We start from the raw sequence: 25961 nt of genomic DNA, 5'->3' as shown, positions 1-25961 counted from the left end.
CTAAACTGTTCGTAGGTGTAAATGTGAAAGGTTGTTTATCTATGTTTACCCAACAATTAGGTGGCAACCAGTTCAGGGCTTACCCCACCTCTTGCTCAAAGTCAGCTGGAATACCCATCAGCACATCGCAATTCTCGTGATGAAATAATGGATGGAGGGTTGAATACATTTTGTGTCTTTCTAATTTAGGCTTCACAAATGACACACGTGACAAACATTATGTAGGTTTTTTGCCTCAGCTTGTAAAAATTTGGTTATATCACTATCAATTGCTACATTTGCTTGCATGGAAGAAGGTCATGTGAAACGTGAGAATGTGAGATTAGACTTTCCTTTACAGTCTTAGATCAGAGGTCACTGTCTTGTAAGAAGAGAACTCTTTTACTTTACCTTTCAAATATGGGCAAAGAACTTCTCAGCTGTGCCTCATTAAGAATTGTCACATCCTGAAGTTGACTGGTAACAATCAATGTATGTGTCATTCAAAAGAGGCTGCTTAGTAAAACACGCATCCGGCCTGGCCTCATTCATTTAAGGTTTGTGTGCGATGATTGTGATCTAACGTTTAACTTAGAAAAGGTCACAGTGAGTAATTCAGTATCACCTATGAAAATGTACCTTTTGTGGCTCATTTTAGCACACCGTGACAATTGGTGTTGGCCTCACCCTGAGCAATTTACATGTTCTGAATGCAATGATGCAAGATAAAGGCATGAGTAAAATCAAACAAAACATAACTTTTATGCTGGTGTGAGAATTTTCTAAAAGGAACCAGTAATATCAGTAATATTGCTTCAAACTTTATTTGCGTGTTGCTTTCACAACTGTTCTGTACAGTGGTATGAAAAAGTATCTGAACCTGTGTGACATGAATAAAAGATCACAGTCGTAGTAAATCTTTCACAATGCCCCCTTAAAGTAACAGAAGAATGCAGTGATGACTAGTCATGGCTATGGTGTCAAATAGTACACTATTTAGACCAGTGCTTCGCAATCATTTTCCAGTTGTTTTCTCGTCACACCCCCGAAAACCCTATACATATTCAGAAGAAGAAAAATCAAATATGGCAGTGTTAAAGAAATTGAGTGAAAATTAACTAAGAAATGATAAATGTTTTCTATGTTAAGTGATAAATGACCCTGCAGTTTTTCTTATGTTAACATTTGAGGGGGAAACAAACCTAAAAATAGAATGCAATAGAATCAAATCTTTATTTGTCATCATGCAGTGTACACCGAAATTCCGTTAAAGCTCTTGGCCCATGCAAAGAGACATCACAAAATGTACACAGTAAAAGTAAAAATTATATACATAAAAGGAAGACAGTACGGATAAAATATCACACGTCCTCGAATTGAGTAAAATGTAATAGTGGAAGTAAGTCATCACAGTGTAATAGTGCAAGAGAAGCAGAAGGCAATTGCACATGTTTGTATTCAATGGCACAAGATATTGCACATATTTACTACAGTGCACATATTTACTACAGTGTGAATGATCTAAAATTTAATGTGCAGTAGAGAGATTCAAGTATAGAGTCTTGGTTAATATCAGAAATATTTATGGGAACATCAATAGACAGTTTTGTTTTTTTCCCCCCTTTATTTTAACAGAGAATATCTGTTCTTTTTGTGTACCCTGTTTTTCATAGCGGCCCTAAAAATGCCACAGGTGGGTAGTAGCTCTCCAGCCGCCATGGCTTGGCCCCCCTACAAAAATGATAAAAATAAGAATAAATGAATGAACTTACCATAATTTAAGTATTCAACTAACCTTGTTAAACAAGGACATTTATAGTGTGATTTCAAAACTGGGTTGACTGAAACTCATTGGACGGCAACATTACATAGTTTCATTTTACTTTCAGTCTCGATGAAAATATATTTAATGCTCTGACCTGCAGAGGGAGACACATAATACTGTTTTCAAGTCAGAGCATGAGCACCATTCTCAGCTTTTTACAGTACATCACCAGGTTGCATGCCTATCCAAGTTAAATATGTCCATTTTAACGACTGACATGTTGGCTATTCAGGCGCTTGTTGGCTTTCAGGCTTCTACAACACAGAGCTGAGCTATTTTAATACTCAGCTGTTGTGTTTTATCAGGCAACTTGTTGAGTTAAATAAAGTTTTCAGATTAATTGTTTGACCGGATTTGGACACACTCACGTCTGGTATTTATGGACTGTGAAATTGATGATTAGAGGACACTAAAAAGGGTGAAAGCAACCTGCCTAATTAAAGGTCATACTGGATTGCTGCAGATGTACCCTGCCTAGATATGTGTATACCATATAGAGTGGATTCATTTACTTTGGAAATGCAGTACACTGTACAATCCAGTGGTGTTTTCTTTTTATAAGCTTTTTTTTAACAGCAGGGTCTTTTTAAAAAGCTAAAACTTTAGGAACAAATATAATTACGAAGACAAAATGCTCCTAAGTGGTGAAGTTACTTCCATCGGTGGGTCACTATCAGATCAGTTTCCCCCTTAAATCTCAGTTGCACCTTCTGTTAACAGATGGACACACAAACAAATATCACACTACTGGTATCTACTTTGATAATATCACTCTGGGAAGGAGAGTGAACCTGGCAGATATAGTACTTGTTTTATGAGTAGGTGTGTTATACAGAAAACTGCTGAAATTGGACCTGTTATGTGATGTGATTTAGTTGGCAGCTATATATAACTGTTCATTTTTTTCTGAAATACCCCTCTTTTTCTGAGAAAGATATCTGTAATGTAATCCCTTGGGTGTGTATAGGTCACTCCCACTTTTATTAACATTCCATTTCTATGGTTGGGGTGTGGTGGGCCAGATATTGCAATATTATTTAACTCTTGCTTGAATGGACCAGTTAAGACATGCCATTATGAAAGAAATACTCAATTGTATTCTGCCCCCTTTACAAACACTCTGTTATCAAACTTCAAAATAAATTGCCTTCTTTGTCACTCTTACCGGTAATTTGTTCGTGACTCACATGAATCCTACTTAAATGTACAGTAGGTTGTGTTTCCCATACCAGTAGCATGAATGCAAAGGATGTTTGTAAATATGTGACTGCAATGTTGATACAGTATGTCCCTAATCAGTCTAGGTTATGGGTGTTTCTTAAAGTTCACATAGATATTAACCTTTCTATGTAAATTCCTATCTGCCAAAAACATATCTGCTATCACATAAACCTCCACTTGATATGACATTACAAGGGGAACTGAGTTACTATCTGTTGACTAGATTACATATGGTATGCAAGGGCACAAAACATACTGTAGTAGCAACAGTGGTAGTAACAACAATTCAGTAAAAAGAATAATATCTGTCATGTGAGACACAAACAGGTATTTACGGTAATTGTATTTTGTTTGTTTTTAATATAATTTGAAAACCTACATCCAGTGAAATAAAAAAAATTTAAAAAACTGATACAAAATCATGAGACTAATGTGTGTCTATAGACTACAGAGGGAAATAAATGTTGATTTAACCCAAAGATAACATTTTAAAATAGAAATAATACAATTCATGTCAGTTGTAAAATAGATTGCCACGTGGTACTTTTTTTTAATTGCAGTGAGAAGCCTGCAGTCCCAAAATTTTCCCCAGGTTCTCACTGCTTGTATAAGACAACAGTGTTACATCTGGTTTTGATAAAGCAGCATGAGAGTAGAGTAATAAGCATTTTGAGACCTTAATGATATGTTTCCTTTGTGGAGAAAAGAGCCCATGACGACGATGTTCCACAGTTGCTGTATCTCAGTCGGCTTTGATTTGAGTCTCCTGAAAGTGTTACATTATAAACTCTAGTTTTTAATGTGTGCTCCACTGACAGAACTTTGTTAGTGTATCCAGCATATCGTTTTCCTTTAATGCAGCTTCAATAGGTCCTAGTCCTTGACGATGGTCCAAGAGACTAGCGATTACCAGTGCTTATACCATAGAAGCAATGTCAGATAATGATAAACCGGTATGCATCTCAAATTCCTCTTTATTGTAAATCAAGGTTATTTTCCATTTTTGGCTCTGAATTGCACATCCATACACCACTCCTTAATTCCTAAGCTTGCCTAGACATTGAATGGAACTGCAAAGGTGTGTCGCGAACACACCCACACCCATAGAGACTCATTTACACAGACACACAGCACATTCATGTTTGTACAGGCTGGGTTTTACACTTTGCACCTTTGAAATACTGTACAACTTTGCCTCAGAATCTGATGTCAGGAAAGGTGGGGAAATTTGATCTAAGTATGCCGTATATATGTAGTCAGCCCATTGCTTAAAAATATGGGATTAAAGCAGGAGGAAACAGCCTGTCTTTAAATTCAGTTTGCTTAATCTTGTATAAAACTATCATATTTATGAAGCAACTCAACAGTCATTCATTGCCAGTCTTTGCTCCTTTTACTGCAGTAGTAAATATATTTTATATTATTTTATTTTTTTACATTTCACTGGTGCATCTCTGCATCTTCAAGACAGAACACTGCTTTACAGGAAGTAATAAAGCAGAAGTTGACGTGTTTTGATTAAATTCCACAACACAGGAAATGTGTAATTAGTATGAGCTGAATTGCTGATTGTTTCTGAAAGCCCTTGACCTCAGCAAGCCAACCATGTTCTTAAAGTGAAAATACCAATCCAATCTAAATTTGATTAAATGATGAAATCATTGCTCTTTAGAAAAATCCACTTTAAATAGAAACCATTGTGTTAACGTTCCAGCCGACTCCCAGGCTGCCTCATGGAACCTTCCCACCTTGGTACTAATTGTTGGTTTATCTGTTGCCCCCATCACATTTGTGCCATACAAAGTAGTGATTAATGTAATCAGAGTGTGAGTTTGTCATACTTCCGGGGCAGTGAATGACTTACTGGTACTGCAATCCTTCTTTGTAAAACCATATTAAAACATCAATTCAGTTCAATATAAAAAAAAATCAGCAGTGACATACAGCATGCAGTGAACCCCTGAACATTTACAGTTTGGCATTTAGACATTTGTATATTTAGGTAATGTTTTGGAAAACATCCTCTGTTATTTCTTTTCCGACAAGTGGTGAAATCTTGAGGGTGTGGTTAAGTTTATATCGTTGATAGTGTTTTTTTCATCTGTGTTTGAGAAACCCTTCTTTGTTAGTGGTCCTGGAATGCACGTTTGCAAGGTCAAAAGTGAAGCTGAAAGCATATTTCTTCTCTCTATGTGCTGATACTAGTTGCCTATTTCCAGATATTTATTATCGTGTGTAAATTGCAAATTGGGAGTTTAATTACCTAATATTATTTGTGTGAAGTGGTAGTGCATCTGTTTGCCCATGTGCAATGTCAAGTCAATTTAGACTCGTGTATTGTTTATGCTCGTATGCTAAAGTCATAGTTCATATTATGATAAACGTCATGTAAAGGTGTTTTGTTTATTAAATGTGTTTATACAGTTTATGTAAGGGGGGTCATTGATATTGTACATTTTAAATGCATGTTGTTGATACTGTTATATTGGTTTTACTGCCATCTTGTGGCATTTGTAAACAAATCCAAGCTGCTTTTCAGGGTGGTGTCACTTATTCACAAATGTTCCTTTTTTATGCCAAACCCATGTCAATAGTGCAGGTTATCTTTATATGTATACTCAATTATGCTTTATGACGTAGCTAACGGGTGGGGGGTTGTATTTTGTGCAAATGGGATGATTAAGTGATTCTACACACTGATTACCACACCCCTCCCGCCACCCTCCTCTTCTGGTTTAGGGCGTGTTTAAAGCCCTACCCACAATGTCCTCCACTAAATACACACTTAGAACTACGCATAGGAAGACAGGCCTGAACTTTATAGCCTACAGGCACCATTTACTACGAGTTTGGGTGAGCAGGAGAAAAGGGAAAGGAAAAACACACAAGGAGGATATAGGAGGGTGAAACTGAACCCAGCCTTGGAGAGGGGAGGTTTAGAGGCTGCAAAAGAGAAATTGGTAGATTTTCCAATCGTGGGGCTCCTGGGACATACTAAGGGACAAGACCAACAGCATATTGCTGAACAATCGCCAATGTAGGAATAGTATTTTGTGTGAAACAGACGTGACACACAATGGCCTCTTCACCGCAGAGGTACAGGAATTTTTCATCTGACGGCATTGGCAGAGAGAGGATGCCCTCTGATGAAAACTATTACCAGGGGAGGTTGAAGGCAATGGACACCAGGAAAGGTAACTATGGGAAAACAACAATTACACAAACTACATGTATATTGTACAAGTTACCAAGTTGATGACAAGTTGTAATGCTTTTTTAAACACCATACATGTATTTTGAATTAACTATTAGGTTTTAAAGGGTACTGTTTTTATCTCACTTTCTATGTGTTTGTCATACTATATATTGTGGTACAGCATCCATTCTTTGTAGTTAGTTCTTTGGCTGGTTATCATATTGAATATTCACCTGTGTAGCAAAATTGTTTTATGATACAGTATATGACGACTACAGGGTTTGGTTCAATGAGATTTGCTCTGAAATGCCTGACATACAATTGGGTTACTCATGAGATACTTCACACATATGTGCCTCATGCCCTGCAGTAGTAAAACCGACATTGCTCCTGTTGACTTTTCTCATGTGTCACTCACTGATACCGGTCTGAAATATTTTTGGCTGCCGGATTGTTTTGGGTTTGAAGAAGTGTTTGGATCTGGTGATACTGGCATTAGCCCCTGTCAACAAGCATATCATGCATTTATAATGTCACCATACAGCAATGGAAACAGGGCGAGGTAACGATGCATTGACCACATGGGCCAAGGAATAACTCAAGACAAACAGTTTCCCGGTGTTATTAATCTGTGGCACAAGTCAAGGTGGCTGACTGCCTTGAACAAAGAGATTTTTTTCCTCCCTTGAGAGCAATCCAAATAATAGCCACCTCTTCAAAGGTCCGTGGATTTCCCTAATGTATTAAAAATATTTATAATAATGTAGCGATTGGGCATCCACTCCAGAAGGATTGTATTGTTTAATTGTCTTTATTTCAAACCTGTAGAAAAGCATAAAAATAAAAAATAAACAAAAATACACTAAATAAATTATCTAAAAGAAACAATATACAGTATATAAATACAGTGATCTCTCATTTTTTGTGGTTAATGGGGAACAAAACCTGCAGCAATAAGTGAAAAACCGCGAAGTAGCTCCCCCACCACCTATTAAAAACTTTTTTTTTTTTTTTTTTTTTTTTTTTTTTTGTGGGTATTCAATGTATTTATTCCGGTATAGCATTGGAAAGAGATACATATAAGACATGATTTTTCACTTTTTTTCCCCAAAGTATAATAAAAGAAAAAAACCAAAAAAACTCATGTATAACTATATATTTTAATAAATGGCTTTTAAACAATTTAAATGTAATAATTATAAGTTTTAAACATGTTACTCTCTTATTTTTAAACTAGAATAAAGTATAAAAATGCTTGTCTTTATTAAATGCTTCATTGAGTGAGTCCACTCAACTCTGCTCCATCTCCTCACACACAATGAGTTGCCACAGCAAGTGTTTAAAAAGTTAAACGATGATCGACGCATGCAGCGCTTTGATACTGAGGCTTCCAGTTATCTGGGGCAAGATGAAACTGAAGACTTATGTCAATCATCGTTAACTTTAATAAGCAACTCTAGTGCATTGCCTGGACAACAAAGAGCTGGGAGAGGGAGGGAGAGAGCGAGACTACACGATCGGTTCAGGACAGCTCATTTGTATTTTTTTTTTAAATTGAAAATAAATCCGCGATGGACTGAGGGCACGAAGATTGAAGGGTGAAGTAGCGAGGGATCATAAAATTAAACATAGGTGAGTTAACCCACCTTCATGTGCTTGAGTTAATGAGGAAATATGAATTTATCTAATCCTACCCCTTATTGACCAAGGATGTAGTGACTATAATTACACATAAGTTTTCTTTACTAAGATTATATTTCTGTCCTTTACTTATACACTGGTGGGAGTGTCATAATGCTTTGGAGACATCACTCTCTTTAAAGTTTCCTTTACTAAGATTATATTTCTGTCCTTTACTTATACACTGGTGGGAGTGTCACACTGCTGAGGAGACATCACTCTCTTTAAACTGATAAGATAAAATGACTTTATTGATGGCCATGGTTCATTCCAACAAATTACATGATTTGCTACGTGAGTCCATAATTATGGGAGGAAGTGTCACAACTAAGTTATATAGAGTATAAGAAATTCCCAAATCTGCAATGCTCGGTTTAGGCTTTATTCTGACATCGAATGAGCAATATCCTTTGTTGTCTGCATAGTAGTTCACGTAAGTTGGAATCACGCAACTCTGGTTTCCCTGTTTACTAAGAGACACTTACGGGGACTGGTACATGCAGGTACTGCAATATTAAAGGGTGTGTTCCCAATCGGGGTCTTGCTCTGTCTTGTTGCATAATTGCTCTCTCACTATGTGCTATGTCTTGTGATACACAGACAGTAGGGTAACACCTAAATCAACATAAACAGAATCATACAATGGGGTGAATCTGCCTTCTCTACTCTGATTCAGTCTGACTCAGATGCAGTCTTGTGTTTCGCAACCATTGACACATTATGTTTGTATGGGAATGAAACAAATCTAGTAACTTGGTGACCAGCTCTTAAAAAAATGCTTTCATATCAGCAAAGTATGTCTATATTGTGTATCCTAAACTAACTCTAAGTGTTTAAGTAACACAATTTAGAGGTGTGCGAAATTTCTGATTCTTAGACTATTCCCGATTCGGTCTTGGAAGATTCAAGAACGATTCACAAACATCCAAATTCCGATTATTCAAATATGCCAAGTAAAGCCGGAACTAAAATACAATCAGCGCGGTCTTTGAGACGCAATGAGGAACGGACCGAGAGTAAACATCATGCTCAACTCATGCCGCTAGATAAAAAAAACAATAATACCTGACTGCGGCCGACAGCCGCTACAAACTACGCCCACATAATGCTACAGTAGATATCGCATATATATAGAAATAGATGCGAAATAACAGACTCGGTGGTGTAACACCTGTATAAAAAACTAGATGCAAAATGACAGACTCGTCGACGTTAGAAAACAGCCACCATCTTAAAGCAGTAGACTTCTCTGGAAGGCTGTTGTGGCGAACCTTCCGGGCGAACCTAATTAACTTTTTATCTGAAATACTCCTAAATCGGCAAAATCTTGACATAATGTTATTTGTGTAATTTGCTGATATGAATGCAGTTTTTTTTTTTTTTTTAAGAGCTGGTCACTAAGTTTCTATATTTGTTTCATTCTCATACAAACATAATGTGTCAATGGTGGCAAAAAACAAGACTGCGTGTGAGTCAGACTGAATCAGGGTACAGATGGCAGATTCACCCCATTGTCTCAATATGATTCGTTTATTGAACTATGATCACTGTATTGACGATGATCACGATGATCACGATTATCGATGAATCATGCAGTATTAATTAATAAAGTAGCCAAAGAAATGTATGTCTATTATTTATTTAAAATATCCTATTGATTCAACAGTAACGATGGAGACATGCCCACACATCAAAAAGCTGCACTGAAGCTGTTTTTTTTTTTTTTTTTTTTTTTTTTAACAGGAAAGTGCAAAAACGTAACCGTTTCAAAGGCAGTACTTATTTCTCAATTAACAATATTTTAAAAAAGACTTTAGTGGAATGAATTCAATATTTTCTGGAAGACATTAAACAAAGTGCCTTTAGAAATAAATAAGACTTCTCTTAAATGAAACATTTTTTCACAGATTTCTGTACTTTTACAAAAAAATATATATAATCTACTGTCTTTATTTACATTCATTTAACATTTAACATGTAAGTGCAACATAAAGACAAATCATCTCTTACTCATCATCATTGCTGTCTTCACTATCAGTCATTACTGTCATCATTTCAGTCATCAGCCTCGTTTGAAGGACTAACTCACCAGCGCCCAGTCGTTACTCAACTCACTCATAAAGTGCGATGTTACTGTGACATATGATTCTGTAGCAAATGAAGTCCACGCATCACATGTCAGAGCTGTCCTGCATGCTTTCTTTAGTGATTCTAGGCACTTTGGTTTTGGTCATGTTGTACAGTTCGGGAACAGCTTTACAGGCAAACTAGCGCAAAAGTCTTGGTTGTTAACGACTGCATATGGGCGTAAATCCTTAGCGATAAAGGTTGCGATGGGTGAATAGATTCGTTTCACCCTTTCAAAGTTACGGGGAAGTTTTGACAGTCCTTATTCTATTGTTCACTGGTTAGCAGGCGCAAGAACAAAAGGCTGATTCTTCTCCGCTAAACCAGGGTAGAAACGGTAGAGGTGATGTCATTCGTTTGTCGTGTTCCCGCTGTTTTTAATCCTGGTTTTACATGTTCTATATATGGAGTAACTTTTGTCAATGCCCTTTTCATTGTCATGTTGGTAAAACCCAAAATGCTTCCAAACGAAAGATTTTAATCCTGAGGAGTAAATCTCCCGTTCAGTAATGTTCATTGCTGCCATCATTGCCATGTGGGCTCCTATAGGGGCGGCAGACATGTCTTTTACTTTCGTTCCACGAGCAGCGGCTGTGTTCCTGTAATTGTTTTTATGGAAAATAATCGTTTTTGAACATTTATGAATCGTAATCGAATTGTCATGTGTCGAATCTCGATGAATCTAATAATCGATGTATTGGAACGCTGTTACTTCAAACTATGCTATTTTTTTTCTATCTTGCCATTTACACTAATAATTAGTCATGACACAATGTGATGTTTGCTTGTGCTTTCTGCTTTGCAGATGAACGAGACAGAGTACAGAAAAAGACCTTCACAAAATGGGTGAACAAACACTTGATTAAGGTAAGGACCACTCAACAGTCGTCAATCATCAATTCATACAGAAAATACTTGTTATTACTCCTTTCATCGTGAGTCCACTACTAACATAGAATATTATGCCAACACATTTACTATGTAGCTCATTCTTGTTTTACATACTCTGTGTTCGTTGAAAAGGAGTGTGACTCATAGACATCTGGATTATCTTAGTTCTAACGAAGAAGTCAAATTATGGTGTGAGCCCAACACTCATGGTTGTTGAGGCCAACAGTAGCACATACATTATGCTGTGCAAGGTTTGGATGGGTAGCTGTATTATGGCCCATCTTAAACTGATGCATGTTTTTCTTCTATGTAAATTACAATTATAAATATCATTATTGTATTTAATATACTTGGAAACATGTTTTTACCAAGAAATGTTGACATCTGATGTTACATTTCATGTGACATGTTGATGTTAAAAAAAAGGAACAAATATATAAATACAAGGCAATATTAAATCAGTACTGTAAGTCAATTTAATTAATTCAGTAAAATACGTCAACATTGTTGAGGGAATCCTAATTAGACAACTTTAGTACACTGGTAGTATAATCTATAACAAGGTGTTACATGAGTAAATACAATACATTATCTTTTTTGCCTGTCAATTGTGTTGTTTTCTGATATACTACAAGTGCCACACAACTAGTAGAATTAAAAACACAACAATACTGCACTGAGCCAGATATATACACTATATTTTTGTTCTTACTACCATCGACTAGAAATGTGTATACCTATTTGGTCCATAAAGTTAAATGCTACATGATATGTTTACAAATATGGATGAGAAAAGCTCACATTTGGGAAGGAATGTGTTAAAGGTTTGGAATGTTATGTTAAAGTTAAACTGACAAAGTGATTGATAGCATAAGTTTTACGGTGGGCTTGACAGTACACACAGCAGTTTGGGTGTGGTAAGGAGAATTTATAAAGGGGACACAGAACAGAAAGTTTTCCTTGCTCAATGAGTTGTATGGGATTACGTAAGGTAATGTTTATTGAATGTCAAATGCAGGGCATATGAAGTAGTTGATGACAGAGAAATCGGTGACAGGTTGGAGGGCCTGTCAGTCTTCTTTTGTGAATGATTTTCAGCCTTAGAGCAAAACAGTTATATTTGTCTTTAAGAGTAATTTGTCCAGCAACACCACATGACAGTCAATCATTGTTGAACCCGCCTAGTCCATTCATTACTACTGTATGTTATTAAAAGGTGCTGATATGCATGTAAAGCTAAGCAGTAAGCAGGACATTATTTAAAAAGTTAAAAATCATATATCATGCTTAAAGTTAATATAATGCACCAACAACTTAATGAGTATATGCTACTTTTATAATTTCATCAAGACAATATATATCTTCAAAATACATTCTGATATTACTGTTATGAAAATACTGTTATCCAAGTAAGCATGTAAATTGGTTTAACACAACAGTGAACCCTGGTGGCCACTTTGGACCTTAAACGACAGTACATGCAGATCTATGCGCAGGATGGTTTCATTTTTTGCCTACATGAATCAGTAGCTGTTCTAACTTGTAAGGGCAATTCTGTTTCATTCCATTTAGGGTTGAGATTTCCTGTGCCACAAGAGCAAAGAAAATGTTCCTTTCTTCTTTAGTATTTGCCACCGCTCAAACTTGACTATGTAAATCATAACCTCTCTCTTTTATCATTATCACGCACACCACCAAATAAAGTAGGAATGCACTGAAATGAAGTATTGTTTGAAACCAAACACAGAATATGAGAAAACTGAGGTTGAAAACAAATATTATACAAGATATATTTTAAAATGTTTTTACACTTAAATATCAACACAATTAAGGCAATTATTATTCAGAATTTATTTTTTTTAATGTTATTTATGTGTATGCTTATTTAGATTGTTTTAACATATGCATTCTTCATGCTTTAATGTTTAATGCTTTTAATTACAAAAATATTTATTCGCTAATAACTATTTGGTACTGGCATTTCACAATGCATGACATAAAATAAGAATAAACACAAAATTAAATATTTGATGTGACCCATTACAGAGTAAAAACATGTTCAAAATGCTAATAATAAACTGCTACAGGTTCACAGACACTCTTTGTGCTTTATTTTCATTTATTCATGTTATCCACTTATCCTCACGAGGGTCGTGATGGTGCCAGAGCCTATCCCAGCCATCTCTAGGCTGGAGGAGGGGTACACCCTGAAATAGTTGCCAGCCAATCACAGAGGACTTTATATTTACTATTATATTTTTTGTTTTCTGTCTCCTTCGTTTGCGTTGGTAATGGAAGGGCTAATTTTGAAATTGTTTCTCAGAGTGGCCCATGGCAACTTACTCCGTGCAGTCGAGTATCTGTAATAAAAGAGAGCTTGCCTGCAGAGCGAAATAGCTTCTAAAGCCGGTGTCGTGCCAATGTTGTTACCCCAGTCAAAAATTTTATCCCCTGGGCGGAGCCCCTGCAGTGCATTCCGGGAAGGCGGAGCCATTGCGCTGCACTGATTTGCTTGATTTCCGTGCTTTCGTGATGTAGTTATCTACGAGGTTTTAAAACACAGGTGTCAAACCGATTCCAGAAAGGGTCAAGTGGGTGCTGGATTTTGTTCCAACCGATTCCGTGAAGAGAGTTTAACCAATGAACTTCCTGCTGAAACAAGCAGCGCCTGACAAAGTTTAACTGATTACACATGTAAAATATCTGATTGGTGAAAAGGTGTCCTCTTCATTGGTTGGAAAGCAAACCTGCACCCACTTGGCCCTTTCTGGAATCTGTTTGACACCTGTGTTTTAAAACATGGCCCAAAAAAAAAAAAAAACAATTTTTTTTCTGTCGTATAATGTAACATACATGCTTAACGTAAAAAAGGCAATGTTTTACTGTTTTACTCGTAGAATTACCTATAACTAACTATTATTACTGTAATTCAATTCCCTGATGGAGTTTCTCCAGTTTGATAAACGCCTACGTCCAAAATATACTGTATAACTGGTTCTTTTGTGGCTTCAATTAATTGTTTAAGTTGACATAAGTCAAAACTAATGTGTGTGTGCGTGTGCGCTCGTGCGGCCAGGGGATACAATGGTAACTACATTGGCACAACACCGGAAAGACTAACTGGTAGCCCACTTTTTAGCTGCTCAAAGGAAGTAAGGAAAGAGGGTGGAAAGGGAATTTGGTGGTTGCTTTCCACAGTAAGTGTGATTGGCTCCACCGAGCCAACACATCCTCATTCACCACTCTAGTGCACTCGAAGAGAAATGCATGGTACCAAGCTTTTTCCTTGAGCTAAAGCAACTTCTGGTTTCAATATGCATCATTCGGTGAAAAACTCGTTCGGACCGAAACCACATTTTTACTCACATTTCGGAAGCTTCATTTTGTACATGAACTAGTTCAAATTGCAGTTCACAAATTTTAAAATGAACTGCTCACAGTGCTCAGTTCGTAGTTCGTAATTTAACATTTTGAACTACAGTTCATGATTCAAAAAAATGAACTTTTGTAATTCTTTTGTAGTTTGCTAAAATAACACAGCGGTTACAGGCTTAGGCAGCTTGAGTTGCCAGGTTGGATAGTTTTCTGCGATTAAGGTTTGTTTTTTATGGTGTTTTTAGCCTATGGCTTTAATGTGCAGTTTTGTCGGAAAGGTTCTAATTCTGAACTCATGAATGTGGTATACGGACGACGTGTCCCATGATCACCCTGGGTTCACAAAATCAATCTCATGAGACTTGAGGGATGGGGGAAAATCACTGTTTTGTCATATGATATCTAGGCGATGTGCACGAGAGTTAAGGTGCATATAAAAAAAACATTTACATCATACGTATATAAGCTACCCCAGTAGCCGTGTATGTTCTTTGCTGCACAACACCAGTACTTGACAATGAACGAGGTTATGAACGCCGTTCACAACTGCTAGAATGAGCTCGTCCACTGTTACAATTATGAGACAAAAATATGATACATTCAGTTCACGTTCGCCCAAAATATCAATGCGTTCATGCACAACACTGCATTTCGGCTACTGAATTTTTTCATTTTACATCTTGCACTTGGGATTTTTTTTTTCAGGTATCATATACCTGTTTTCATTCCTTTTTTTGCATTACTCATCCATTATTTAATCTTTCTGTTTAGCCCTGGAGAGCAGAGGTATGTACCATCATGTTCCAGTTTAGCTCTTCTAAACATGTGTGGACTGGAAGGCTGGCTAATACAGTGATTGCATTGTGACAGCCTCAATTTTTAATGTGTGTGCTCTCTTTTCACATTAAATTGCATTTTCTCTTTGCTCACCCTCACTTGTTTTCTGAACACTTGATAAGTGAATTGCAACTATAATACACCTCCATTACTTACTTAATAAGCATAGTTTTGCCACCACAAACATTCATTGCCACATTTAAATCTGCTTTTATGTGGTTGAATTTATTTTGCTTTTGGCCAATCTGGTTGCACCCTTAAATTTCTCATTCTTCATTCAGCATATTTAGGAGGGCTCAGACTTGAGTTGCTTACGGCATTACATTCTTGACTTATGTATAATTGTACTGGAAAAGAAGACAGCTGTAGGGGAGCGATGAATTCTTATCTAACAAAGTCATCAGTCCTTACCACAAACTCAGCTTGCCATTAGTTTAAATGAGGTCATAGACTTCATAACGATATTGACGGGACACTGGACGTGGGGCCGATTAATAGGGGGCCTGCATTGTTGGCGTGGCCGCCAGAGCTGACCGAGTGGAATCACAGACAAAGACCTTTTTTCGTATAAAATTCTTGTGAATAAATGCTTAAATCCCTAAATTCTTTATAGATATGGACGTAAAACAGTCTTGATTCTTGGTTGAAAGCAAAAAAAAAAAAAAAAAGTGCAGTTAGCATTTATGTTACGTAAATATGTCAAAGTATGATGCTAGTCTGTCAGTCAATGTGGCGGCCGCCATACGTAAACAGAGCTTTTCCGGTGAAAATTATTCTGAATAAATGCTTAAATCCCTGAATTCATTTTAGATATGGACGTAAAACCGTCTTGATTCTTGGTTAAAAGCAAAAAAGAAAAACGTGCAGTTAGCATTTATTTTACGTAAATATGTTGAAGTACAATGCCAGTCTGTTAATGAATGTAGCTAGCGGCCGTCTTATGTAAACAGATCTTTTCCGGTGAAAATTCTTATGAATAAATGCTTAAATCTCTGAATTCTTTATAGATATGGACGTAAAACAGTCTCGATTCTTGGTTAAAAGCAAAGAAAAACGTAAAGGTAGCATTCACCTTACGAAAATATTGCGCATGGCGGCTAATTTCTCGCACTGATTTTTTTCATGTTTCAAAATGCATGGTACGAAAAATACATTAGTCACCTTAAATCCTCGAACAAATCACTCCTGACACAATCCTTCCTGTTTGTATGCGGAGCAGCTTTCGTACTTTTTCAACATAAATCCGGCGTTGAATCGCATGTGTCGCTGCGACCAACTGCGAATAACTGAAGCAGATTGTGGAATGGCCCCCTACTTGAAGGCGTGGCGAACTGAAGGTCGAATCTGACCCGTCAATATCATTATGAAGTCTATGATTAGATAATACAATATATGTACAATCATCCTCTTATTATTACTTGCAACATACTGTTGTCACATCTTATACATTGATACCTTCTTAAAATAATCACCTAAGTCATTCTTTTTTCAGGCAACACAAAACACTGAACCATTTGATGAATTGTTTATATATAATTACAATTCTGATCATTTTTGTAAAAAATGGACATAGGTACATAGGACATTGGTAATTGTTTTAACCCTATATTGCCAAATCTATCACATTTGATACAAGCATTTCTGGACTTCATTGCATTTAAAAACTTAACACCTTATTGTGTTCAATCTCACTTTAGTTATATTTACCACAAGAACTGCATGTAATGCTTAATGTGTCATTTATGATAGAAATTAGAGATTTGTTTGTTGTATGTTTCAGAACCACATAAGGCTTTGAAAGTTAAAAAATGAGAATGTTTTGTTCATTATTTCTGGGGTCAAGCATAATAAGGTCTAAGAAGGTGACAATATTGTGTCCCATCTCTCCTCGCAGGCCCAGCGTCATGTGTCAGATTTGTATGAAGATCTTCGAGATGGACATAACCTGATCTCGTTGCTGGAGGTCCTCTCTGGAGAAACACTGGTTAGTAATACAGTATGTTTTGTAAATTTGATTTGAAGCAAAAAAACTAGGTCCAACACCTGCAGTGCATATTTAATCTTCGGTTTGCCTATTCCGTATGTCATTTTAATTATGATCATAGTCAGGTACTGTAGTGCAGTTCTTGGCTGTCACTATAAAATTAGATGTGTTCTGCAGTGTGGATGCTGGCCCAAATAGTTTGTGACTATAGTAGAACCACATGCACTCTGCCAAAAAAAATGTATTCTGCACAATATGGAACAGGCATTGAAATTTAAACTGAAGTTCATAATATTCTATCTAAAATGAATATGAAATAATGTTTGAAAAAAAGTTGATTATTTAATTGTTAACTAAGCAAATCATCCTATTGTTGATCAAAGACATGAAATCAAATATACAATAAAGCTAATATTAGACTTTCTTTTAAGTCAGTGGTAATTAGTAAACACGATCTTGAACTTGCCCTTTGTTTATGAAGGCCTGTCACATCCAGAGCTCGGCTCCTGTTCTCCCTCTTCTCCTTTAACCCGTTTTCTGCCTCCTCTCCCTCTTTACCTTTCTACTGTTTGAACTGATTATTGCCCTCTGGATCTTTTTGCATTGCTCCTCTTGGAGCTAGCTGAGGGAGAGAAACTTTCTCAGAAGATCATTTCAATTGGTGAGTGGGTTTATTAACTGACTCATCGTATCCTACTTTTCCCAATCATTCCCTTGTGCATTCACAAAATTATCGACAATAACTTCATCTCCAACTCAACTTTTTGTATTTTAGTTTAACTTTTCCTTAGTTATGCTTGCTTGTTCCGTTGAGATGGTTTTGTTATTCATTACACAGTGTACAATATTACGATACAGATAAAGTGTAAAATATTTACCATGACCTCTCCTGATCGACAAGCAATAGTAAAACCTTAAAGAAATAAGCAACATCTCGTACAGTGGTATGGAAAAGTTTCTGGAGATTTTGGAATTTCTCACATTTCTGCATAAAATCACCATCAAATGTGATCTGATGTTTGTCAAAATCACACAGATGTAAAACAGTGTCTGCTTTAACTAAAACCACCAACATTTTTTTTAGGTTTTCATATTTTAATGAGGGTAGTATGCAAACAATGACAGAAGTGGGAAGTATAAGTAAGTGAACCATCACATTTAATATTTTGTGCCCACTCTTTGGCAGCAATAACTTCAACCAGACGCTTCCTGTAGCTGCAGATCAGTCTGGCACATCGATCAGGACTAATCTTGGCCCATTCTTCTCTACAAAACTACTGCAGTTCAGTCATATTCCTGGGATGTCTGGAATGAATAGCTGTCTTTAGGTCAAGCCACAGCATCTCAGTGCGGTTCATGTCTGGACTTTGACTTGGCCACTCCAGAACGTGTATTTTGTTCTTCTGAAACCATTCTGAAGTTGATTTACTTCTGTGTTTTGGGATTTTGTCATTGTCTTGTTGCAGGATCCATCCTCTTTTTAGCTTCAAATGTCTAACAGATGGCCTCAAGTTTTCCTGCAAAACATCCTGACAAACCTTTAAATTCATTCTTCCATTAATGATTGCAATTTGTCCAGGCCTTGAGGTAGCAAAACAGCCCAAAATCATGACGCTCCCTCCACTATGCTTCATGGTGGTCATAAGTTGTTGTTGTTGTTCTTGGTGAGCTGTTCATTTCTACTCCGCACATGACGTTGTGTGTTACTCTCAAACAATTCAACTTTGGTTTTATCAGTCGACAAAATATTTTGCCAAAACTTCTGTGGAGTCTCCAAGTGCCTTTTTGCGAACATTAAACGTGCAAGAATATTTTTTTAGACAGCAGTGGCTTCCTCCGTGGAGTCCTCCCATGAACACCATTCTTGGCCATAGTTTTACATATAGTTGATGTGTGCACAGAGATATTGGACTGTGCCAGTGATTTCTGTAAGTCTTTAGCAAACACTCTTGGGTTCTTTTTTACCTCTCTGACTATTCTGCTCTGAACTCTTGCCGTCATCTTTGGTGGACGCCCACTCCTTGGGAGAGAAGCAACAGTGCCAAAATCTCTCCATTTGTAGACAACTTCTCTGACTGTGGATTGATGAACATCATTTTAGAGATGGTTGTGTATCCTTTCCCAGCTTTATACAAATCGACAATCCTTGATCGCAGGTCTTCAGACGGCTCTTTTGACCGAGCCATGATGCACATCAGACAATGCTCCTCATCAAGATATTTCTTACCAGTTGTGTGTTCTATGGTGGGTAGGGCAGCTTTATACCACTCATCAATGATTGGGCACACACCTGACTTAAAATTTTAGGTAAAAATTGGTTTCAATTGCTCTTTAAGTCTCTTTGGGCGGAGGGATCACTTAGTCATTTTTCCCCGTTCTGTTATTGTTTGCATGCTATCCTCATTAAAATATGAAAACATATAAATGTTCGGTGGTTTTTAGTTAAAGCAGACACTGTATTTTCATCTGTGTTATTTTGACAAAGATCAGATCACATTTGATCGGGATTTTATGCAGAAATGTGAGAAAATCCAAAAGGTTCAGATGCTTTTTCATACCACTACATAAATGATCTTTACTTGAAAGAAGGTCACGCAAACTATTTAGGTACTGTATGTGTATTATACTGTACATTTCTTAGACCTCTGATAATGGCGCAATTAAATATTGAAACCAAAACAAAAAAAGACACCTCTTACAAGCGTAGTCATTATGTGAACAACATGACGTCAGCCATGCCATGCGCATACAGCACGTAAATGCTCATACACTCGAAACAGGTAAAAAGTAGCTAAGAAAAGAGGCACAACACACTCTTCATAGTTTCTGTACCTGTTCAATCTGTTGCTGTCTTTTTCGTTTCTCCGTCGGCAACTCAGACGAAGCCTGCTTCAGTTCCTTTGGTCCAATATGGTTGTTTCTCTAATAGCCGCGCATAGCAAATTGGGTAGCCCATGTGTGATGAGTAGGCAGGAAAATCCGAGATCCTAGAATTTGATTGGCTGCAACAGTATTGTCATTTAATAATGTCTGAAGACAGCTATTTCGCCTTCTACCGGGAAATATTGGCTTTTTTCTCCAATAGTACAAGTCGTAAAAATGAAATTACGTGTCTTTTCACTTTATTAAAAAAAATTCTCTCAGCCCGGATGCACGTGATAGAGGTGTTGTCTATCCCTTTAACTCTATCAAACCTTAATAGAATTGTGCCCGAATAAATTGCATTATGGTAGTTGTATGAACTGCGAAAGTCCAAAATTTCACTGTTTTATTATTCCAAAATGACTGCTGTGTAAAATGAATTTAAGAAACAGAAACACAATTTGAATGCAAGCATGACATTTTTGGTTCAGCATTTTTTCTCAATTGATTTAAGTGACATACTCATTTCCTTTTCCTTTTCTTCCTTCTTCTTCTTAAATGATGTTCTTTGTTCTCTTTAGCCCAGAGAGAAAGGCCGCATGAGATTCCACAAACTGCAGAATGTACAAATAGCGCTGGATTTCCTCAAGCACCGGCAGGTAAAATATATTAGATAAAGTAAAATTTGGAATGATTTGCCCCATACATGTGTTTTTTCATCAGAGTACTGCTATGTCTATTTTCTACCTCTAGGTCAAGCTTGTTAACATCAGAAATGATGACATTGCAGATGGAAACCCCAAGCTGACCCTTGGGTTAATATGGACAATCATCTTACACTTCCAGGTCTCCTCCGCTGTCAGTGTTGTGTTTTTATCATTTTATCGCTCCATTCCTCCATCTGTGGGATCTGCACCTACCATTTTCCTCTCCACACCACTTTGGAGCCAATCAGAATGAACGGCACCCTGCCAAATTACTCTCAGGGAATAAATTGACAAATGTTCCTCTTCCCACTTCTTTGGAACCAATCAAAATCAACTGCACCCTGCCAATCTACTCTCAGGGAATAGATTGAATCTCTTTACCCAATTCTCACCATAATTCTAGTATCTGTAACGTACTAATATAGCATGGGAGAGTGTGTTTGTGTGAGTCTCTATGCCTGACACTGAAAGGTAGGGTGTGCCAAGATCACATCTCATATGCAAGTATACAGGCCTCTTCTTGCACTTCATACCAAAAGCAAAAGCAGAACTCACTATCGATAACAAAAAAATTTAAAAAAATTCAATTTGAACTGTGACCACCCGGCTCCCTAAACGTCTCAACAGCCAAGAGACATGATAAGCATTCCCGAAGTGTGTGTATGCCCTCCACGTCGTAACTCAGAACCTACGGCAATAATAAGTTCGCAATTAATTGGTCTCTGAGGATCAATGCAAATACATCCGAAGAATATACCTACCAAATTTCATTCTGATCTTTCCTCAAATACTGGAGGCATAGCCATTTTATTTAGTGTCCTCACCAAGAAGAAGAAGAACAACAACAAAGCGAGCAAAATATCGAGTCGTGCTTCCAGGCAGTCTAAAAGTCGCAACACACGATTTTGCCATGAATCGCATTTTTTTTTTTTTTTTTTAAATTGGCAGCATAGGAGATGGCTGATTGCTACAGATGATATCTAATGATAAAAAAGCAACCACTGGCTTCCCGAGATAGTCAACAGAAAACTGTACATAGGAAAATGTAAGGATAATATTAATAAAAAGTAAAGGTTAACATTGTGAATATTTATAGTAAAAGTTTGGTTACTGCTGTGCTAACTGCTACAAAGTAAAATAATAATAATAATAATAAATAATGATTTTGGTCACTGCAATTGCATTGTTTTTCATTAACTCGGTCATTGTCGGCAAAAGGCATTCAATCCATTTTAACTGGGATGAATGACAATTCATTGCCAACTCTCCTAGTTCAAATGACTTGGACGTCTAATGCTGTCAATGGCAGCCAAAGAGTTAAATTGAGCTCTACATTTACAAGATTATAAGCTTCAAATTTTAGCATTTTTAGACCTGATAGAAATTTAAGTGCTTTCTGTAGTAACATTTTACATGAAGAACCTCTTCCGACTTAAAAAAGAATCAACTTCTCCTGATGATTATAATTAAATTGAAACTAAACAATTTTTACCCCGGGTTTCCAATACGATTCTGTTCAACTTTTGGGTTTCTACTAATGTTTTTCCCCCACCACATTTCCCCAAATTCTTTCGACTGTTCAACTCAGTTTGTGACTACAAAATGTCTATGTACTGTTACAGATCTCAGATATTCAGGTCAACGGCCAGTCTGAAGATATGACGGCCAAGGAGAAGCTCCTCCTCTGGTCTCAGAGGATGACGGATGGCTACCAAGGCCTCCGATGTGACAACTTTAGCACCAGCTGGAGGGATGGAAAACTTTTCAACGCTGTCATACATAAACACTAGTAAGTCTCCTCACTCTATTGCTTGCAGTACTCAAAGGTTAAAGCTTGTCATGACACCTCCTCATCTATTAATTTCATATGAAAATAATAGACCAGGTATTTGGAAATTTCAAATACAATATATAACTGTTTGCAGTAAGTCCCTCTCTATTTTGCCTCAGGTTTTGACAAAATGTGTAATTTTATCTAATATGATCCATCAGGAAGTAATGCCACTGTTTCTATATAATAAAAAATATAAACAACAGTTGTTATCATACTCTCAGCACTTTAAATATATCAGCAGTTCTTTGATGTGTGTCACTGAAAATCTGTAGTTTTTATGTGTTGTTATTATTACTGAGTTAGTGTCTTTGGTGCCATGTTCCCTTAGTCCCAGGCTAATTGACATGGGCAAAGTGTATCACCAGACCAACCTGCAGAACCTAGAGCAGGCCTTCAACGTGGCTGAGAAAGACCTTGGTGTGACTCGTCTTTTGGACCCTGAAGGTATATGTGACTTTAAAAAAAGTTGTTATTTTTGTTTAGTAGGAGAATGTGATGCAAATGTGTGGAAGTACACATCAGAAAGGTGTATACAATCCCAGTCATGAACTATTCAGTGGGAAAATAAATGTCTCAAAACCCCAAAGACATGATAAGCACACCCCAAGGTAAAACATGCACTCTGCTGGCTAACTTGGAACCGTCAGGCAACAATAAGTCCGCAACTAATTGATCTAATAATTAGGGGTGCAACGGATCACAAAACTCACGGATCGGATCGTTCTTCGGATCAAGAGTCACGGATCGGATCATTTTTCGGATCAGCAAAAAGCAAAAAAAAAAAAGACAAGTAAAAATAATTGTTGTTTATTGAAAACTGAAATTATTAAATTAGAATATTGAAAACTGAAATTATTAAATTAGAATATATAAAAGTAGGGCACAAGGCATAATATCTTCCTTTTAACAAAATTATAACAACTTAAAGTGCAACAGCAACATAGAAATGCACATCTTCTCCTTTTAATATTGGTTCCAATGGCACTAGTAAAATAGAAGGAGATGGTCCATTTTATTGACTGAGACTCCCTTTTGTGATGCCAAATTCACTACATGTGCAAAGCACCCTATTTGTGGACCCAGTCCAGCTTCCTTCACTGCATTTATTTATTTATTTATTTATTTATTTATTTATTTATTTTTTTTTTTGCATTATCAGTTGTTACTGGGATATTAGTACTGGGCCTCCGTATCTTCTATTCTTCCACTGCTTGTGTCAGTACCTGCGCAAGATGAGTGCCTGTGTGACTCTCATAGAGGGGGCGTGTCTGCAGCACTGGACTTTTCATCTCCCAATCTGGTGTGATAAAGTGAGCGGTTATCGTCACATAAACTCTCCCTTCCACTGGACGTCCACCCGTCCGTCGTGAGCGCAACAGTTGACGCCCGGGATAGTTCATTCACAACGTTTTTCTTTTCTCCTTCGTAGAGATTTGGCACAATCTTTTCACTAAAGTGTGTGCGCGATGGGATGTCGTAGCATGGTTTAAGCACTTTCAACATGTATTTAAAGCCCTCGTTTTGAACAACTGAATATGGTCTCATGTCTGCAGCTATAAACACACCGATAGCTTTAGTGATGGCTTTAGCCCGGTCGGATTGTGCAGGAAGAGGCTGCTTAAATGGTCGGTGATGAGCGGTTGTTTGCCAGGTTTTCTTCGGTCAGTAAAACACCCGGGTGATGTCGCTTCTAATGCGTGAACATACTGGATGTGTTTCCGCTGTCATATGGCTTCTTATGCCACAATGTGTACACACTGTCGCGGTTTTGTCCACTGACCTTTTTCCTTTGTCATCATACTTGACAGGGAAACCAAAATGCGCCCATACAGGGGATTTAAGTGTAGCAGGGGCGTTCAAGCTCCTCCTTTCTTCCACTTGCCATGTCTGCATTGTGCACTCTGCTCCCCTCTTTCTCCGCTCTACACAAGTTTGTGCGCCCGGAGCACATTTTTTTTTCTCAGAAATCAATCCGCGGATCACATGTGTGCCGAACCGATGACGTTGATCTGAACGGATCTCGGACCAATCGTGATCCGTTGCACCACTACTAATAATCCACCTTGAGACAGAAAATTAAAATTTGGGCTCCGAAGATCTATGCGTATAAAGTTTTTGGTTTACATACACTTACAAAGAACATAATGTCATGACTCTCTTGAGTATCCAGTTAGTTCAACAACTCAGAATTTTCTCTGATAAGTTCCAATAGAACATTGACCCCAAATGCATATCCAAAGTTTTAATAGAATATCTAAATCTGGCTAAAAGCCTAGTAATAATGTTTTAGAATGACATTCCCAAAGTCCTTTTTCAACCTCAGTGAGAACATGTGGACAATGCTGAAAAAATCCAACAAGTTTAATAGAACTGTATCAGTTCTATCAAGAGGAGGGGTCATAGGTTCACACAGAAGCGTGTGCATAATTTAAATGAAACTGGCCAAGGGAAGTGTAACCAATTAGTATTTCTGTATTTATATTTTTGACCCTGCAGATTTGGTCATTTTTTTCTGTTAAGCCATAATACAAACTTCATGAATATTGTCTAGAACCTAGAAAAATCAGGGTTGTAGAAATAAGTGGAAACTCAAGAGAGCCATGAAATTGTCATTTGCAAAGTGCAAGTGTATTAAAACTTCTGACCACAACTGTACATCCCTAGAATAAACCTACTAAATTTAGTTCTGTACTATCCATGGATAATTTTAATTAGTATCCTCACCAAGAAGAAGAATGACGACAAAGCGAGTGAGACCTTGAGCCCTCCCTCAGGGCTGTCTAAAAATACACTTCACAGCAACACTCCATATTTGTTCGGCAATCATAATGCATTTACACTGCAAAACAGTTGTTTTTCAAGTGAATTGTGTTATTTCATCACATGTATAATAGAGAGCCTATTAATATATGTTAAATAAATGTTTTTTATTCTCTTCCCCAGATGTTGATGTTCCACATCCCGATGAGAAATCCATCATCACTTATGTGTCATCCTTGTATGATGTCATGCCTCGGGCTGCTGTACAGGAAAGCGTGAGATCTAATGTGAGTATAACATAAAACAGAATTTGAATTGATGCAAATCTAGCGACGTACTTTCAGTAGAAAATATTTCACAATGTACTGTAGTGTATGACAAAATACTGTTGTTTGAAAATAAGCCTTTTCAGCATATACTGTACAGAACTGGGCTATACTTGTAATTGTGTTATGCTACTTCTGCGCTCCTGTTGCATTACATTTGTGAAGTCACTTTAGCAGAATCCCAGCAATACTGTCCTGAAATGTCATAGTATTTAATTGCTAGGCTCGTGGTTTTCATATGGTTTGTTCGTTTGCCTCTTACACCAACACTGCTATTTTAATCAATTAACATTAACAACTTAACTTTTTTTTTTTTGACATTGCAGCCCTATCCTACCTAAAGCGGGGGGGGGGAAA

General features: G+C 37.1%; 1 protein-coding gene across 24 annotated transcripts in view; it reads left to right on the top strand.

Moving 5' to 3' along the window:
- The window catches only part of plecb (plectin b), a 172609-nt gene that overhangs the window by 111860 nt on the left and 34788 nt on the right, over positions 1–25961 (top strand). For 6 of the 24 annotated variants that reach the window (XM_057834634.1, XM_057834643.1, XM_057834658.1 and 3 more), the window contains 9 exons: positions 10834–10895; positions 15066–15080; positions 17026–17115; positions 17738–17776; positions 20559–20636; positions 20731–20835; positions 22307–22473; positions 22847–22962; positions 25462–25565. In XM_057834634.1, coding sequence (XP_057690617.1) covers positions 10834–10895; positions 15066–15080; positions 17026–17115; positions 17738–17776; positions 20559–20636; positions 20731–20835; positions 22307–22473; positions 22847–22962; positions 25462–25565 — 776 coding nt within the window. Of the gene's footprint in view, positions 1–5730; positions 6220–10833; positions 10896–15065; positions 15081–17025; positions 17116–17737; positions 17777–20558; positions 20637–20730; positions 20836–22306; positions 22474–22846; positions 22963–25461; positions 25566–25961 lie in introns of those variants that run through there. The other 18 variants (XM_057834637.1, XM_057834645.1, XM_057834651.1 and 15 more) reach the window with 11 other exon arrangements.

Source organism: Corythoichthys intestinalis, chromosome 4, assembly GCF_030265065.1.
Source record: "Corythoichthys intestinalis isolate RoL2023-P3 chromosome 4, ASM3026506v1, whole genome shotgun sequence".
NCBI lineage: Eukaryota > Metazoa > Chordata > Actinopteri > Syngnathiformes > Syngnathidae > Corythoichthys > Corythoichthys intestinalis.
The sequence above is the reverse complement of the archived record's forward strand: the minus strand, read 5'-3'. Positions and strand labels throughout refer to the sequence as shown.